Genomic DNA, 17893 nt, shown 5'->3' with positions numbered 1-17893 from the left:
TTGAGATCTCAGAAGCTCAAGCCAGGCCTAGTGGCTCAGTCTCTTCCTGCTGCCTTTAGATCCATATATGGAACTCTCAGCTACCTCTCCAGCACTGTCTGCCTGCTTACTGCAGTACTTGTTACCACAATAACAAAGAACTAAGCCTCTGAACTATAAACCAGCCCCAAATAAAGGTTTTCCTTTATAAGCTGTGGTTATAGGTTTCTATGTGAAGATACCCCAATTAAAACCAAGGACTGGGGTATTGTGACAGGCCTGATCATGCTTTTGTTTGGAGGAATGTGGAATTTGATAGGTTGGATTAGAAAAGCAGTTAAACACTTTAAATAGGACTTAATAGGGCATCCTAGTAGGGACATGGAAGACAGTGGTGCTGAGGGTGATTTGAAACTGTGGGGACCTGGCTGAAGAGGTTTCAAAGGACAAGAATGTTAGTATGTGGCCTAGAGACTGTTCTTGTGATATTTTGGTGAAGAATCTTGCTGCTTGCTTTCCTTGTCCAAAAAAAAATCTGCCAGAGGGTAAATTGGAGAGTTTGGTATTGTATTAGCAGAGGAAATATCAAAACAGCCTAGTATTGACTCCATGGTTGTTTGTATTCACTCTTATGCACATTTATAATGAAAAGGAGCAAGCTGAGCAAAGAAAAATACAAAACGTACAATTTGAGAAGGGGGCACCAGAAGTAGAATAAAGTTCTGTGTTCAAGGAGATAAACAGATTAAAGAAAAGCCTGATGTTAAACAGAATAAAGGGAGTGGTGACCTCAGGGCAAGATCTTATGCAGCTAAACTTCCAATTGTAAAAAGAAATTAAAGCTTAGAATCAGGCATGATGATGCATGCCTTCAATCCCAGCACTCCAAAGCAGAGGCAACAAGTCCGAGCATACATAGTGCTGGGAAGGTAGCTTAGAGTTCTACATGTAGGTCCAAAGTGGTGCACTTCCTCCAATAGAGCCATACCTGTGGTTGATATACTGTGAACCCCAATAAACTTATCTGGGGATCAGAGAACAGAACAGCCACTATATTAAACATAGAGGTTAGGCAGTGGTAGCACACGCCTTTAATCCTAGCATTCTAGAGGCTCCAGGTTTGTTTTTATTAATAAGACCTTTTAGGATTCGTGTTACACATACCTATTCCAACAAGGTGACATCTCAGAATGCCACTCCTTGAGTCTATAAGAGCCATTTTCTTTCAAACTATCACATTCCACTCCCTGGCCCCCAGGAGTTTGTAACAATATCATAATGCAAATATGTGTTAAGTCCAACTTTAAAAAGTCCCCGCCCATACTCTATGACAGTCTCAACCCTGTAAAAGTCATCTCTTTTGGGAATCATGGCAATCTCTTGATCTTAATCCCCTATAAAGTCAAAATCAAAAGCATATCACACACTTCCAACATATAATGGCACAGGATATACATTACTGTTTGAAAAGGGAGAAAAGGGAGGAAAATAAGGAAATATTAGACCAAAGCAAGACCAAAATCCAGCTGGGCAAATTCCAAACTCTGCATCTTCCAAGTCTGTTGTCAAAATGCTCCTCAGATCTCCAACTCCTTTCAGATTTGCTGAATGCAACACAATTCTTTTGGGCTGATAATCCATTAGCAGATTTCCTTGGCAGGTACCCCATGCATGACTCTGGCATTTCAAACATCGTGGGGTCTCCAAGGCAATCCAGGCTTCCCTTTCATAGCTTCACACAATGTCTTCTATGGGCCTCCATGCAGGGACACTCCTAACACATGCTTGGACTCAGCAGCTTTCCTTAGTTATGAAAGGGAGATTCTTGTATCCTTACGTCTAAAGCCAGAACCACATGGCCGAAGCTGCCAAGTTCTGCTGCTTGCTGGGGCTGAAACATGCTGCCTCATTCAATTATATCTTCACTAGCTTCTCTTTTTGGTTGTTTCCTTCACTGTCTAAGCCTCTACTTTTTCTTTTGATTGGGACAGGATCTTACCCCCTAGTACAGACTATTTTTGAATTAGCAATCTTCCTGCCTCAGCCTTCCAATTAATATTTTTTCATGGAAAAAAAAGTGCAATAGCATTTTCAAATAATCATGAGTATTCCTCGATACTGCATAAAAAGCTTGTAAGTAGGTGTTTCCTACAAGATTGGGGTAAGCTGAATATGGAAGCTGAATCTATAAGGAACTTTCTGAATAATTATCTTAAAATCTTCTTGTCTACCTTACACTTTCAATGTACTTTCATATTTCAATGTTTATATATACAACAGTAGGGGTTAAAAAAGAAACAGGACTAGAGGTATAGTTAAGTGGCAGAGCACTTAACATGCATGAGGTCTAGAATTCCATTTCCACCACTGGGAGAGGGAAGAATTTTCTATAAATAACCAGTGCTCTCCTAGAAGTAAACATTCTGTGTCCTCTACAGCAAAGGCCATCTTAACCTCCTTGAAGATGTGCCTAGCTTATCCAAATGTCTATTAATAATTGTAAGAAAAGAAAGAGAAATGAAACCATGAAGACTTCAACTGTAGTTCTTTAAAAAATAAATGTTTATTTCAAGTATGAAAAGTAAGGTCAAGACATCTTCCAAAAACTCCATTCAGTTTAACAAAAGTATAAAACAAGACTTCTGAAAAAACCTTTACAATAAGGTACAAAATACTTAGGAATATACTTTTGACATTCACAGTGAGCATTTTCTGAAAAATAAGTTTTGCTAATGTGCTTAGAAAAAAAATATATATTTACAATCCCAGTCAAATAAGTCCTTAGCTAATGAATAGTTATGTCAGCATAACAGCATTTCAAAGTAAGATTTGTGTAAGTCACCTTCACATTCTTTTTGGTTGCTGTTGTTCTGTTTTTGGAGAGAGAAATCTCATGTAGTCTAAACTGGCCTCAATGGACTACGCTGCTGAAGATGACCAATTCTTGATCCTCTTGTCTCCATCTGCCAAATGTTAGGATCACAGGTGTGCACCATTGTGCCAACAAGATTTAAAATAGTAAACATGGTTCAACTATATAGAAGATCACATACTTTGTAGTTCCCAGACAAATGCAATCTGTTTCCTTGCCTGCTCACCAGCATTTCAGTCACACAGTATCAATGAAAGACATAACATAAGCTGTAACTGAACTCCTTGGCTGAGAAATCCAAATTTGGAAGTCCTGAGTTATTTCCAGCAAGGGAGCCTGAAAAGAAAAAGTTAGACAGCCGGTGGTAAAGTAAATCCACTACATCATGTGCCTATTTCACTGGACTGCTCCCGAGGCTTCTGCTTCTCTTCTCCAAGTACATTTTTTTGTAGGTCCGGAACATGACATTTGAGTCTTTTACTGGGTTTTGTAGCGTTTCAAATTCATCTGCACTGAAGCTTCTCTTAGAGAGTCTTGAATCAGCCCGATCTAAGAAAACAAAACTGATACTTAATGTTCAGTATGACAAACATACACTGAAAAAAATGAGACAGGAGCCGGACGGTGGTAGTGCACACCTGTAATCCCAGCACTCGGGAGGCAGAGGCAGGTGGATCTCTCTGAGTTCGAGCCCAGCCTAGTCTACAAAGCAAGTTCCAGGATAGCCTCCAAAGCTACAGAGAAACCCTGTCTTGAAAAACAAAACAAAACAAAAAAAAGAGACAGGAAATGTGCAGTATGTGTGGGGACAGAAAACTGAGCTAGACTGTTGAAATGGCAGAAAATGCCTATCATCACAGCATTTTCAAGGCTGAGGCAGGAGGATCTTCAGCTCAAGGCCAGTCTGAGTTTTTGTGGTGGTTTTTGTTTGTTTAGGTTTTTTGAGACAGAGTTTCTTTGTGTAGTTCTGGCTGTCCTGGAACTCACTCTGTAGACCAGGCTGGCCTCAAACTCACAGAGATCCGCCTGCTTCTGCCTCCAGAGTGCTGGGATTAAAGGCATGCATCACCATCACCTGGCTAGTCTGAGTTTCACAAGAGCTTGCCTCAAAAACCAAAGGAAGAGCTCAAAGGATGGTTCAGTGGTAGCTGCCTTTAGTCCCAGCACTTGGGAGGTAGAAGCAGGTGGATCTCTGAGAAGAGGCCAGCTTCTACTACAAAGAGAGTTCTAAGTCAGCCAAGGCTACCTTGTCTTGAGGGGGGAAAAAGGGCAAGAATGAGACAAGTTTGATTCCCAGCACCTGCACAGTGAGGGCTCACAACTGCCTGTAACTCAGGGGATCCAATATCCTTTTCTGGACTCTGAGGGAACTATACCCAAATGCTCTTAATTCTCTCATCCAACATATACACTCACTAAGGAAGAGATAAGATAATTAGAAGTTCAAGATCAGTATTAACTACATATAAAGTTCAAGGCAAGCCTGGGTTATATAAGACACCATCTTTTTTGTTGTTTGTTTTTTCGAGACAGGGTTTCTCTGTGTAGTTTTGGTGCCTGTCCTGGAACTCATTCTGTAGACCAGGCTGGCCTTGAACTCAGAGATCAACCTAGCTCTGCCTCCCAAGTGCTGGGATTAAAGGTGTGCACTACCATCGCCCAGCAAGACACCATCTTTTTAATTAAAAAAAAAAGAAAAAGAAAAAGAAAAAGAAAAGGAAAAGAGCGGGGTAAGGAAGGGAAAGGAAGAAGGGGAAAGCGGAAGGAAAGGAAAAAGGAGAAAGGGAAGGGAAATGGAAGGGAAGAAGAAAAATAAAGCAATAAAGAGCTTGGCCAGTTCCAAACAGTGAATGTAAAGGGGTGACTTTAATAGTCTACCCTGGTATGGTAGACAGCCTCAGAAAAGCTTGTACCTTCCCTCTTTATTTAACCCTTTAGTTTACTGTTCCATGGTCCTTGTCTCTGTTTCCAGGCATTTATAGCTGTTCTCTCTCACTTGGGAGCCTCCTTCCCCTCTTCACTACACCTACACTTTTGATCCTGTGTCAGCCATTCCCCTAATAGGCTGGCACTGAATGTCAAATCCAGAGCCTCAAGAACACAAGGCAAGCTCCCAACCTACTGAGTCATATCCCCAGCCCATTTTTCTGGTCCTTCTTTGAGATAGTACTTTGTTTTGTAACCCAGGCTGGTCTCCAGTTCTCTATAATCCTCCTGCCTTATCCCCTCAAGTACTGGGGTTATAAGGATGAAACAGCATGACTAGCTAAGCTTTTTCTTATGTGAATTATCTCAGTATGTCTATGACTCAGTTTGTACATGCTTGCCTATACATGTCTGATTCTCTAGTCTCACCTTTGTCAAATTTCCTCTCTTAAAAAAATACAATTTTTTTAAAATTAAAAAAAAAAAAAAAAAAGATGACTTGGTGATTAACAGTGTATTCCACTCTTGTAGCGGACCAAAAATCTATTCCCAGCATGCATATTGGTGGCTCAAAACTGCCTACAAATCCAGCTCAGGAGGATCTTACACCTCTGAGGGCACTCAGGTACACAGACCCAGAGACCCATACTTATACACTAATTAAAAATAATAAAACTTGGCCGGACGTGGTGGCACATACCTTTAATCACAGCACTCAGAAGGCAGAGGCAGGTGGATTTCTGAGTTGGAGCCCAGCATGGTTTCCAAAGCAAGTTCTAGGACAGCCAGAGCTACAGAGAAACCCTATCTTTAAAAAAAAATAAAATAAAATAATAATAATAATAATAATAAATCTTTTAAAAAGATTCTGTCATTGTTCTTAGTAAAATTATTCCCAATTTCAAGACTCTGAAACTACCTTTGCTTTTTTTTTCAAGACATGGTTTCTCTGTGTAACAACACTAGCTGTCCTGGAACTCAATTTGTACACCATGCTGGCCTTGAACTCAGAGGAATCCACCTGCCTCTACCACCCAAGTGCTGGGATTAAAGGTGTAAGCCATTAGCACTCGTAAAAAGGCTTCTTTGCCTTTTAAAATAAGCAAAATGAAGGCAGAATTCCTCAGATCTACTCTATGAAGTACATTCATTCCACTTTAAATAAACAGAAGATCCAGTTAATACAGTTCTTGCCTAACGTGCACAGAGCCCTGGACTCTATTCTTAGCAGCACATAAACTTTCAGCATGTGAGAGGTGGAGGCAAGAGGATCAATCAGAAGCTCACGGTGAGTACAAGGCTGAGCCCAATCTACAACAAACTAAAAGCTACCAGGACAACTATCCTTTTGTCCTTTAAAATACTTGCACCACTATCCTCAATGAACTCTGAAGAGAGAGACCAGGTTCAAGTTCCTAACCTAACAATGCAATAATAAGCCAGATGACAAAGGGAATGTCCTTGCCTACCTTGTTTAGGGGATTGAATGAGCCTACAAATCACCAAATGGAAGTTGGCAGACATTACTGGAGGCCAATCCAGCCTGCCACAGATCTTAGGGAAGAGTTTAATCACAATTACACAATATTCTTATTCACATATCACCTGACACAATGCCAAAATTGAGGTCCACTCAGATCCACAAAATTCAAGACTTTATGTAAAAACTCACCCAATTCAGTGTGATAGTATTATTTTTCTGTTAAAGGGAACTAGATCCTGGCCTCCCACTCCATCCTGACAGAGAAAACAAAACGCTATCTTACCTTCAGAAACAAACACCAAGGGATTAAAAAAAGAATATAAATAAAATCATGCATTGAGACAGTACTGTAATTATATCCATGTTGTAGACAAGCTGGTAAATCAAAACAAAAAATGAAAACAGATGGTGTTTTACCTATTTCTTGACTTGATTCAGGCATCTTTGTCCTTGTAGGGATGCATTTTAACCAGTCTTCTTTTGTAGTTTTTATTCCTGAAACTGTTTTAAATATTTGTTTTCAGATATATAATCTTTACTCCTCCATTTTAGCACAATGAAGAAAAAAAAAAAAGAAAAAAAAAAACCTACCTATATGTTACATCATGGGGTATCTTATGTTATACCTATATACCATATGTAATAGAACCTTTTTAAAGGACCTGAAAAATTATTTTTACCAGGTAAAGAAATTGAATATTTTACAATAGGAAAATGAATTGTTTCTAATTTTCACACTAAATAAACATTTCCTCATCTGGGCTGAATCACCAACATTTCTCAGGATATTTATTTAAAGATATGAGACAGGAAGTCACTCACTGCCCCTGCTCAATTCCAAATTCCCAGTTATACTCAAGGTCTCAGATTCTGGAGCTTACTACAACCAATCTGGTCTCAAATTCAGAGATCCACCTGCCTCTGCCTCTTAAGTGTTGAAATTAAGATGTGTGCTACCATGTCTTATTTTGAAATCAGCCATTTTAAACAAAATTACTTTTGTCTTCTGGACCTATCACTTTCCACAAAAAAGTATTGTTTATGCTATAGCTTCATCACCCTAACAGATATACTCAGAAGGAAAAAAAAAAAATAAGAGACAAAACTAAAATTTCAACTAAAAGACTAGTTTTCCAATCTGAGTTTCACTGTGCAATGTTATCAGCCGTAATATCCACAACTTCAAAACCTTCTCTTATAACCGTAACTATTCATGCACTTTTCCCTTTAACTCTACACTTCATGGAGGTGCTACCTATGATTCATGACTGTGACTCTGGCTTCTTCACTATTTAGTTTTTGAGAGGACATCTTATAGCCAAGGATGGCTTTAAACTCCCTAGATTCTTCTGCCTCTAGCATTCCATATGTACCACTCTGCCAATCACCATTTAGACTTTGTGAGTAATTAGAGATTAATTTGTTCCAAGCAATTATAGCTTCCTTCTACAGGTCTTGTTTTATAAGTAGACTAGATGTTACCATTTTAACTTGGAGATAATATCTTCATTGTTAGTTTCAAAGATGGCAACAAATTGGCCCATTAATTAACACGTACATTACTTCTCAATATTTGGAACAAAGTTTCACATACAGGCTGCTTTGAAATTATCAGTACAAAAGGAAACTAAAACCAAGACACTAGTTGTGGCTGTGGTTCAGTGGCAGAGTGCTGGTGGTTTGACCACCAATACCACAAAACCAAAACTTCTTGAAACAAATGTACACTTTATACTTTTCAAACTTTTACCACAAGAAATGCTTTACAGTGTAGCTTCTTAGGGACTTAATGTTTGTGTTCAGAAGATGTTGGGAAAATTTGCCAGTACTAATTTACTATAATTTAAAATAGAGAGCAACAAACACAAAACAAATGCTGCTCAATGTCACCCCAACTCTAACCCATCCCATTCATCCACTCCTAGGACTACACCCCTATGGGTGCCTCACACATAAACAAAACCACCGGTTGGGCCCTGTAGCCTACATTTCTACCAATTGGGAAATGAAGACAAGAGGATCAGAGTTAAAAGGCCAACCTAGATGATTTAATGCCAGCCTCAACTGTGTAAAACTGTCTCCTCTCATCCCCCCATAAAGAAAATTATACTGAACCTTGCACAGATGCTTGCTCCTTCCCAGGCCCAGGCCCAGGATCATCCTGCTTGTCAACAGAGCTTGTATTCTTCAATAGCACATCTGGACATAATTTAAACTCCAACATCTGTTTGTCTGTGTCATCTTTTGTCATGGGTGTATATGCCCTATTCTTCTCTTTCTCTTTACTAAACTTTTTGGATGCACTGTCCAATTTGGTGAGACAAATGCTTTCCTGTTCTGTGCATTTAAATGCAACCCGATTCAGGTACTGTTTCCTTTGTTCCTTTACTTGGAGAGGTATCTGGCTGGACTTACTCATACTGGTCAATCTTTCTAATTTGGTTTTATCAATATAGGCTTTGTCTGGCTGCTTCCTATCAAATTTTCCTTTACTACTTTTTGACACACTGTATGTCCTTGACTCCTCAGAATGGTGGACCTTGGGATTTTTGCCATGGCTGGTGGAAGTATGTTCTGGTTCTTTTGAGGGCTCTGCACTGACACCCTGCCCCTCAATTAACTTTTCCCAGCTTGCTGATGCAGAATGCTTACTGGACTTCACGGGCTCAGAGTCACACGGCACATTCTCTACACAGATGTTTTTGGAAGCATTATTCCCTATTATTCGTTTGTCTTTCTGCCGTTGTAAATATTCCTGCACGGTTATAACTCTGGTACTCTTAGAGGAGCTGCCCTTTGAGTCTGAGGTCTCAGAACTTGGCACTGTCTTTTCTTTAATACTGGTGCTTTCATTTGGTTCTGTCAGAGTACTGCACAATTTGAGTGTCTCTCCAGTGTTTTTGTTCTGCTCTTGTTTTTCATATTTCTTCTTTTTTATTTCCACATCTGGGGTAAGCACATGGTCTCTTTTTCTTTTTTCAAAATATTTCAGTCTGGAGCCACCTGCTTTGAATTTTAATTTTTTCTTTTCTGGTGACACTGACTGTACCAAAATGCTATTCTTCCTGCATGGATCTTTATTTGGCGAAAGTCCTACATGTGCTTTTCCTGGACCTGAGTCTTGAGATGTGTGTTTTTTCTGTAGGCTTTCCTGAGAAGCTTGTTTAGAAAATGCCGGAATATTTTTATCAGAGTTGGAAATTAACACATGAGATATTTCAGGGGTTGCTATTTTATTGCGTTTTAAGGGATTTGGTCTGTCACATTCAGATGAAACATTTTTTATTTTTTGCTCCATTTTCAGTGAACTATCTTGTTTTGTTTTAGATTCATCTTTATCTTTCTTATAACACTTAACTGAAAAATGACCAGTTAATTTCTGTTCCACCCTTGATGAACTGCTGTCTTTTGTCTTAGATGTTTTTATCTTTTCACCACATACTTCAGAAAAATGGCCATTCTCAGGTGCTTGGATCAGAGGACTTTTTGAGTTATCAGAAATAGGATTAATTTCAAAAATAGTGATTCCACTATTGCAGGACTGCTCTCCTTGTTTGCAACTGTCGATCTCCAAAGAACACCGGTCTTTCTCTTTCTCTTCCACAGAACTGCAGTGACACTGAGGCACACCTTCATAAACCATTGAGAGCCAACCCAGGGCACAGCAATGGATTTTGTCTTTCTCCAAGTCTAACATTCCAGGGTCATGACTTTCTTCTCTGGGGACCTGTGAGTCACACGGGCTCTTTACTTCTGCACGAACTTTTCTATTCTCAGGTTCTGCCAATTTGTCTAAGTCACAGGATTGATCCTCTTCAGGAAATAATTCTTTGATTTGTTCCGAGTTTAATACTGTAATTTTTATTTGGTCTGTGCTATCCCCAGACACATTACCAATTTTACTACCAGTCTGATTTTCTGAGATTTCATTTGTCTTTTGTTGGCCCACAGAAACGTCATGTCTGGTAATAGTTTCAATGCCATAAGGGAACTCTTTTAGAAGTTCTGACAGCTGGTCATGTAGGTATGAGACAGATTCATTTTCGTCATTAATCTCATTTATTTCAGGAAGACTGTGGCCTGACTTATTGCTGACCATATCAGTTTCCTGAGGGTGAGCATCTTGCTGAACAACAGCTGGTGAACACATGTCCTTAGTTATTTCTTTTCCACCAATGTTCTCTTTACTGCTTCCCTCTAGAATTTCTCTGTTTGCTCCAACATACTCACTGGGTGCTGGCTCTATAGGCTGCAGTGGCTCTGGCTGCAAAGTGACTTCATGAGGAACATCTGTACACTGCACACACTTACCTTTCTGAAAACCAAAGTCTTTATTTTCAGTGGTGTCACCTACTTGTTCTTCTTGTTGACTACTGATTACCTGCTGAGTAGGTGAAGGTTTCTGGGGCTCATTTTGTATCGAGTTGAATATCTCTGCTATCTTGGAATTGTAAGACACATCACCTTCTGCAAGAGAACAGATACTTTCAATCTGTAACATGGGTCCACTCACAATGGTGCTGTCACTAGGGTTAGGCAGAGCTTCAGCGCCCAGGGGAGAGTGTTCTCCTAGGCTGCTATCAGCTATATCTAGATCATCCTGTATTGGCTTGTGTTGCTTTTCTTTATGCACAGGCATGGAAAGCTCAGCTGATACAATAGTACTTGCTACTGCTCCTGTAACATCAAAGGGCAAAGCAGCAGTTACTGTTGCATTTTCTGGCTGCTGGTTTTGTAAGCTACAAACACTGCCTTCCTTAACAACTGGATATACAGTTTCAGGTACAACCTCAGGTGCTAACGCTTTTCCAGGTAAGGCATTAATATTCGAAAGAATTAAGGGTGACACCACAGCAATTTGAAGCTCTGTTCCTTTTCCAACAGCTACATCTGAAGACTCGTAACTTGGTGTGAGTACGGACATGACTGTTTGTGACGAGCTGGTCATTTTCTGAGAATTTCTAACACCTGAACAGAAGTTCTTAACATGAACTTCATTAGTGGGATTTGAACTGCCAACTGCTATTGTACTGGTTCTTGATGCATTACATTGTTTTTCTTCTAAAGGTTTTGGAACATGTTCTGTGTTTTTTGGAGGCTGGTTTTTCCAAAGCGAAAGACATGTTGCTAGCAATTCCATGGAGCAGTGCCTATCACTTTTAGCAGACATTTCTTTTGCTGAAAATTGAGAGTGCTGAGTTGGTTCAGTATAAGAATTATTGGCCTTTTTACTACAACCAGCTGCCATCAAAAGATCTTTATTAATTTTAATTTTTCTTGCAAGTTCTGAAAACTTCTTTTTGATTTCTACTAGTGATTTAATATCCCTCACCAGCTTTTCTTTTGTGGCATTTGTGTCTATTACTTGATTTGTACTTGGATTGCAGGAATATTTGCTTTCCTCTTGATTATTTTGAACAAGAGTCTGAAGATCATCCCCAGAAGAACTAACAGAGTCACTGTAAGACTGTTTTGTATTTATTTTCAACTCACAGAATTTTCCAATGGTGCTGAAATTTTTATTAGTGTTCTGCCACTGCTGTTGAAAGCCTTTGTAAGTATCTTTCTTTTTTTCAGATGAGTGTATTTCTGAACTCTGAGGAACTTCCAGAGGCAAGTGTCTAGAAACAGGCTGAGAATTTTGCACGTGTTGGCTTCCATATCTACAACTGTAAGGGCGGGCAGGGAGTCTTTTGCTGGCTTCTGCAGCATACTGATATGATGACACAGGTACAGGATGCTTTGACTGTAATGACTGTGTAGAAGGTGGAAGTTGATTATTTTTAACTTGTAATGATGTAGATGGCACAAAATTTTGTTTCTGAACAGAAGGGTCTTGCACAAAGTTTTGTGGTAAATAAGGATATTGCTTTGTAGGTGTCCTGTAATCTGGGTAAGTAAGTTCATTGGATGTGCACTGTGTCCAGTCAACCAGCTGATCTGGTATCGAGTGGTTAAGTCCCTGATTTCCTTGATAATTTCCTTGATAAGTTATAGGAACTCTTACAGAACTTGAAGGAGTCATTTGTAGTTGCACAGAATAGGTATCTGATGTGACAAGCTGACTCTGTGGTGCATGCATATAAGGCATATTAGTCCCACCATCAGGTTTATGGGATACGGTTGCCTCTGTATGAGAAGGCATAAAATTCCTCATTGGTGAGTTCATCCAGACATTTTGCATAACTCCTGAAGACACTGTTTGCAAATTGTGGTTTGGTTGTTGGGCTCCTTTAACATTTGTGTACGTTACTCTTTCTACTGAAGTCTGTGAGGCCACAACTGTCCTATTATGCATACTGGAGACCTGAGGAGTCACATAGCTCCTGACGTTCAGAAGGGGCCGTGAAGCTGAATTCGTACTACTAGGATGCACGCACGCTTCTTGGTTCTGTGTGAGACAGCCAAAAGAACTTTGAGAAGCTGTGGAAGGCATTAAAAACTGCTGCAAAACAGACGACTGGCTTTTAGAATATGGTGGTGGGTTTGGGGCAGCATTCTCTGGCTTTGCATTCCAATTCATAGTTGATCTGACTTAGTAGTAGTACTGTTGTAGTCTGTGGTTTTGAATGACACAAATCTGCAAGAAATACAAATAAAGGTCTTTTATTAAAAACTTTTCTCCCGGGGCTGGAGAGATGGCTCGGAGGTTAAGAGCATTGACTGCTCTTCCAGAGGTCCTGAGTTCAATTCCCAGCAACCACATGGTGGCTCTCAACCATCTATAATGAGATCTGGTGCCCTCTTCTGGCAAGGGTAAAACACTGTATACATAATAAATAAAATAAAAATTAAAAAAAAAAAAAAAAAAACTTTTCTCCCTACCTCCCTTTTTTGAGACAGATTCTTTCTGGCCTAGAACTCCCTCTGTAGACCAGACTGGCTTCAAACTTATGGTAATCACTCTGCTTAGACAGAATTTCAAAGAATAATAGAAGCATATTCTATCTATGGTAACTACAAAAGGACCTCACATGAATAAGCCGTACCCAGACAGAGTAGTAGTAATGGAGTTGCAACAATAATTGTGCCCATTGTCAAAAATCAATGAAATGTGTGAAGACTGACTCCACAGAAAGCAGTTGTCACCTGTTAAAGTAGCACTTTTCTGCTTTTACTTATTTTTTGAGGTGAGGGTGATGGACTTAGAGCAACTCAAGCATGCTAAACATTCACTCTACTCATAAACTGTATGTCTGGACAATGTGGAGACCCTATCTGAAAAATGAAACAAAATCCAAAACATCTTTTAAGACACATGGAATCCTAACAAACAATCTGTTTATCTGTTTTTCATATACACAGGCAGGCTATTATATTTCACTAAAAATGCATCTACCTGAATAGCATTCAACTTTATGGCTATATCACTTGTGACATACCAAGACATTTGAGTCAGGTCTGGCTATTCATGTCCATAACCCCAGCACTCAGAAAGCTGAAGCAGAAAGACATTAAGTTCTTAGTTCTAGCTAAGCTATAAAGTGAGTTCAAAGCCTATCCAGGCAATTCAGTGAAGTCCCATCTCAAAATAAAAAAGTTAAAACTGTGAGGATCCAGATGGTCTACAGTTCCTTTTTCAAGCACAAACCCTGACTGAGGTGTGGCTACATGACTTCAGAAAGCTACAGGCATGAGATCATGTCTAAGTCTAAGGAAGAACGTCCTCCTGCATACACAAGACCACAGGAACAGAGAAGTGTGAAAGAGGAACTCAGAATGGTACAAAGGGACTTGCATTCAATTCTATTGTTAGTAGATAGCTAAACTGCTATAGATACAACTGTGGGAAAATAAAACTTATTCATTCTTGAAATGAAGCCAGAGTCATAGTCCTATGTCTCTGTATACCACTGACCCCCTTTCCAGGACCCTGTGTTGTCCAAGGCTGTGCTAGCCTAGCCATAAAAAACGAAAAGAGAAAAAATATTATTTGACCTTTGTCCCTGGGTACAAAACATTACATCACTTGCAGTGCCTTAACAGGAGCACCTTCTACTTTCTTTTGTCAAGAGCTTCTTTTGCTCACATTTGAGTGTATACTACTGATAAAAGGAAGAACTCAAGGCAGTCTCATGAGGCACTCAGCACCAATGGCATAGAACTTTCAACCCTACCCCCAGCTTTAGAAAGCAGGAAGAGCCAGAGTTTAATACTGCAAGTATCAGAGTAAGCTTCGATACAAGGTAGCACTACAGGATAGTGTACTCTGCCTAGAGGTGGAAACCCCACCCACTCCTTGACAAAAGTGGCCCTATCCACTGCATCTGAGTATAGCAAAGCAAGAATTGTTACAAGATACCCCTTAAATTTGCAATCATTCACAGGTAGTGCAGGACTCCGAGGAATGGGAACTGGGACAGTCTTGTGGTAGTGAGCCCTTTAACTAGTAGAATTTGATGATACAGGACTGAATGGGAAATCAGGATACCCAGGAGGCATGTGCACAAAACTAAAGAATATTTGGCAGGGAGAAAACTCCCTGTCTCACGTGTTATGTGAATGTAGAAATACAGCACTGCCACCACGTACGTGGGTCATGGGAAGTGATACACTGGAGTCGCTGGCACAACAAAGAACAGGCCATGGAAACAAACATTGGGAGAAGTTTAATTCTGGACTCCAGGATGCAGAGATGGGAACACTGGCTGAGCACCTCACTAGGCCATCCAGTATAGTACAAAATATATCAGTATTTTACTACTGCCCCAGTTCTGGACAGGGGTCCCCAAATATTGAGACAGGGTCTCACTATGTAGCCATATCTAACCTTAAACTTGTAGTGATCCTCCTGACTCTCTACTTCTCAAGTCCTCTATAGAGCATGTTCGACTATGACCAACTAAAAAGATAGCTATATGAACTAGTAACCCCATATTGGAGGTTGGACGATGGAGACCACTGGATCTGGGAATTCTAAGGCTAGCTAACCTATCTGAAATGGCCATGCCTGGCTTTTATACAGGTAATGGAGATTTAAACTCAGGTCATCTTGCTTATTTAGTAAGCATTCTTACACACTATACATGCTAGTTATTTCATAGGAGCATGTGGTGGTTTAATGAGAATGGTCCACATAGGGTCATATAATTGAGTGCTTGGTCCCCACCTGGTGGAACTGTTTGAAAAGGATTAAGAAATGTTGCCTTGCAGGAAGAGGTGGGCTTGGAAGTTTCAAAAGCCCACATCCTTCCCAGTTAGCTCTCTCTGCCTCATGTTTATCCATCAATATATAAGCTCTCAGGTACTGCTCTGGCACCAAGCCCATCTGCCTGTTGTCATGCTTCCTGCCGTAACGGTCATGGACCCATCCTCTGAAACTGAAAGCTCTCAATAATCTGTCTCTTCTTTAAGTTGTCTTGGACCTGGTGTCTACACAGCAACAGAAAAGTAAGACAGAACACAAGTGGGTTGAGTCAAAACATTGGATTTTCTTCAACTGTATCTACTGAAATACAATATAGGGGTTTAGTGTAATTTTATATGTTCTCAGTGCATAATGGTTAAAGGTTAAATGAGGCAGTAAGCCCTTCCATCTGTTTAAATATTAATCATTATTTTGGAGGGAGACTTTGTTATTTAAAAAAAAATTTTTTTTTAATCTAAAAGTGGGGTTGGGGATTTAGCTCAGTGGTAGAGCACTTGCCTAGCAAGTGCAAGGCCCTGGGTTCAATCCTCCACTCAAAAAAAAAAAAAATCTAAAAGTTGTCGAGCAGTGGTGGCACACACCTTTAATCCCAGCATTCGGGAGGCAGAGTCAGGCAGATCTCTGTGAGTTCAAGGCCAGCCTGGTCTACAGAGCTAGTCTAGGACAGGCTCCAAAGCTACACAGAGAAAGCCTGTATCCAAAAAAAAAAAAAAAAAAAAAAAAAATCAAAACAAAAATATAAAAGATTAAGTTTATCAAGTATTGTTATACTTAAGTTACTCTTCTATGCTATGCCCAAATCAGAAATAAGCTAGGCATAGTGGAGCTGCCTGAATTCATGGCACCTGGAAAGGAGGCTAAGACAGAAACATCACAAATTCCAGGCCAATGGGTTGCACAGTAAGGCCCTGTCTTAAAAACAAAAGAGTTACGGATGTGGTTCAGAGGGTGTTACAGTTAGCTGTACTTGTCGACTTTTCTCTATGATGAATTCTCTAGTCACTAGGAGGTGGTTTTGATTATATTGTTATGGTGACAGCCCTCCACTGTTTGTATCACTGTTCCCTGGGTTTGGAGTGTGGACAATATAAAAGGACAAGGTGAAAGTAGCAAGCATGCACTTCTCTCTGCTCATGACTGCTTTAAGTTCCTGACTGACTTCCTGCAATGAGGGACCATAATCTACAATTTAACCAAATGAACTCTTTCTCCCTTAAAGTTTCTTTTGTCAGAGTATCCCAGCAACATGGAAGGATCTAAGAGTGCACAGTGTGCTGCCAGGCTAAGTATAGAGACTGGCTCCTACATACAGTGCAGCACAGTTGCACATACCTGTGATCCCACAGCCCCTATGATGAGATGGGAGGTGGAGACAAGAGTGTGGAAGTATTGTGTTCCCCGAAATATTGTGTGTTACCCGAAATAAACTTATCTGGGGTCAGAGAACAGGACGGCCACAATATTAAACATGAGGATAGGCAGTGTGGTAGCACATGCCTTTAATCCCAGCACTCAAAGGCAGAGCCAGGCAGATCTCTGTGAGTTCAAGGCCACATTGGAAACAGCCAGGCGTGGTGACTCACACTTTTAATCCCAGAAAGAGAGCCTTTAATCCCAGGGAGTGACGGCAGAGAACAGACAGAGGTATATGAGGCGTGAAAACCAGGCACCAGAGGTTAGTTAAGCATTTGGCTGGTTAAGCTTTTAGGCTTTGGAGCAGCAGTTCAGCTGAGAGCCATTGGGATGAGGACACCAAAGCTTGCAGGTCTGAGGAAACAAGACCAGCTGAAGAACTGGCGAGGTGAGGAAACTGTGGCTTGTTCTGCTTCTCTGATCTTCCAGCATTCACCCCAATAACTGGCCTCGGGTTTGATTTCATTAATAAGAACTTCTAACAAGTCATGCTACAAAGAGAATCCTCTGAATCTTAATGGTTCAAGAGCAGCAAACAAGAGACCTGCCTCAAGCAAGATAGAAGGTAGATCCCCCCCAAATGTGACCTCCATATTCATCCATACACAAAAGCAAACAAAACACAGAATCCTGCCTATCTGTAGGGTCCCTTTCTTACTTTCTGCCCTTCAGTTTGTAGTGGCCACTCTGCTGTGGAAATGGCTTTTCAGTTTGTAGGAGAGTAACAATGTACTATTTATCTTGCTTATCTGGCCTATTTTACTGACCTCCTGTTCCATATGTGCTAATAAAAATGATAGAACTACTTTATGACTAAACAACATCCCATTGTGCATATATCCTATATATTTCTATTTTTTTAATGTATTAAAAGATTACATTCTTATATCCAGCTGTTGAGAATTTCCTTACATTCTTCCTATAACTGGCTATAATAAGCAAAACTTAAATTTAATCTCTAGACAGAGGTAGTCCTTCTTAATTTGTGGTTTTGCTTTACATGGTTTAAAAATATTAGATGGGAAACTCTTAGAAGTAAAGTTTTTGTATATAAGTATGCACTGTTCTGTGT

General features: G+C 40.1%; 1 protein-coding gene across 3 annotated transcripts in view; it reads right to left on the bottom strand.

The window, feature by feature from the left end:
* Positions 1-2522: 2522 nt before the first annotated feature.
* Positions 2523-17893, bottom strand: part of Resf1 (retroelement silencing factor 1) — a 28704-nt gene continuing 13333 nt past the window's right edge. For all 3 annotated transcript variants that reach the window (XM_036182032.1, XM_036182033.1, XM_036182034.1), the window contains 3 exons: positions 8376-12840; positions 6678-6761; positions 2523-3400 (listed from right to left, as the gene is read on the bottom strand). In XM_036182032.1, the coding sequence (XP_036037925.1) occupies positions 3243-3400; positions 6678-6761; positions 8376-12783 (4650 nt within the window). In that variant the 5' untranslated portion in view covers positions 12784-12840 and the 3' untranslated portion in view covers positions 2523-3242. The remainder of the gene's footprint in view (positions 3401-6677; positions 6762-8375; positions 12841-17893) is intronic.

The sequence above is a fragment of the Onychomys torridus genome, chromosome 3, assembly GCF_903995425.1.
Source record: "Onychomys torridus chromosome 3, mOncTor1.1, whole genome shotgun sequence".
Lineage (NCBI taxonomy): Eukaryota > Metazoa > Chordata > Mammalia > Rodentia > Cricetidae > Onychomys > Onychomys torridus.
This window is presented reverse-complemented; position numbering and strand designations above follow the sequence as displayed.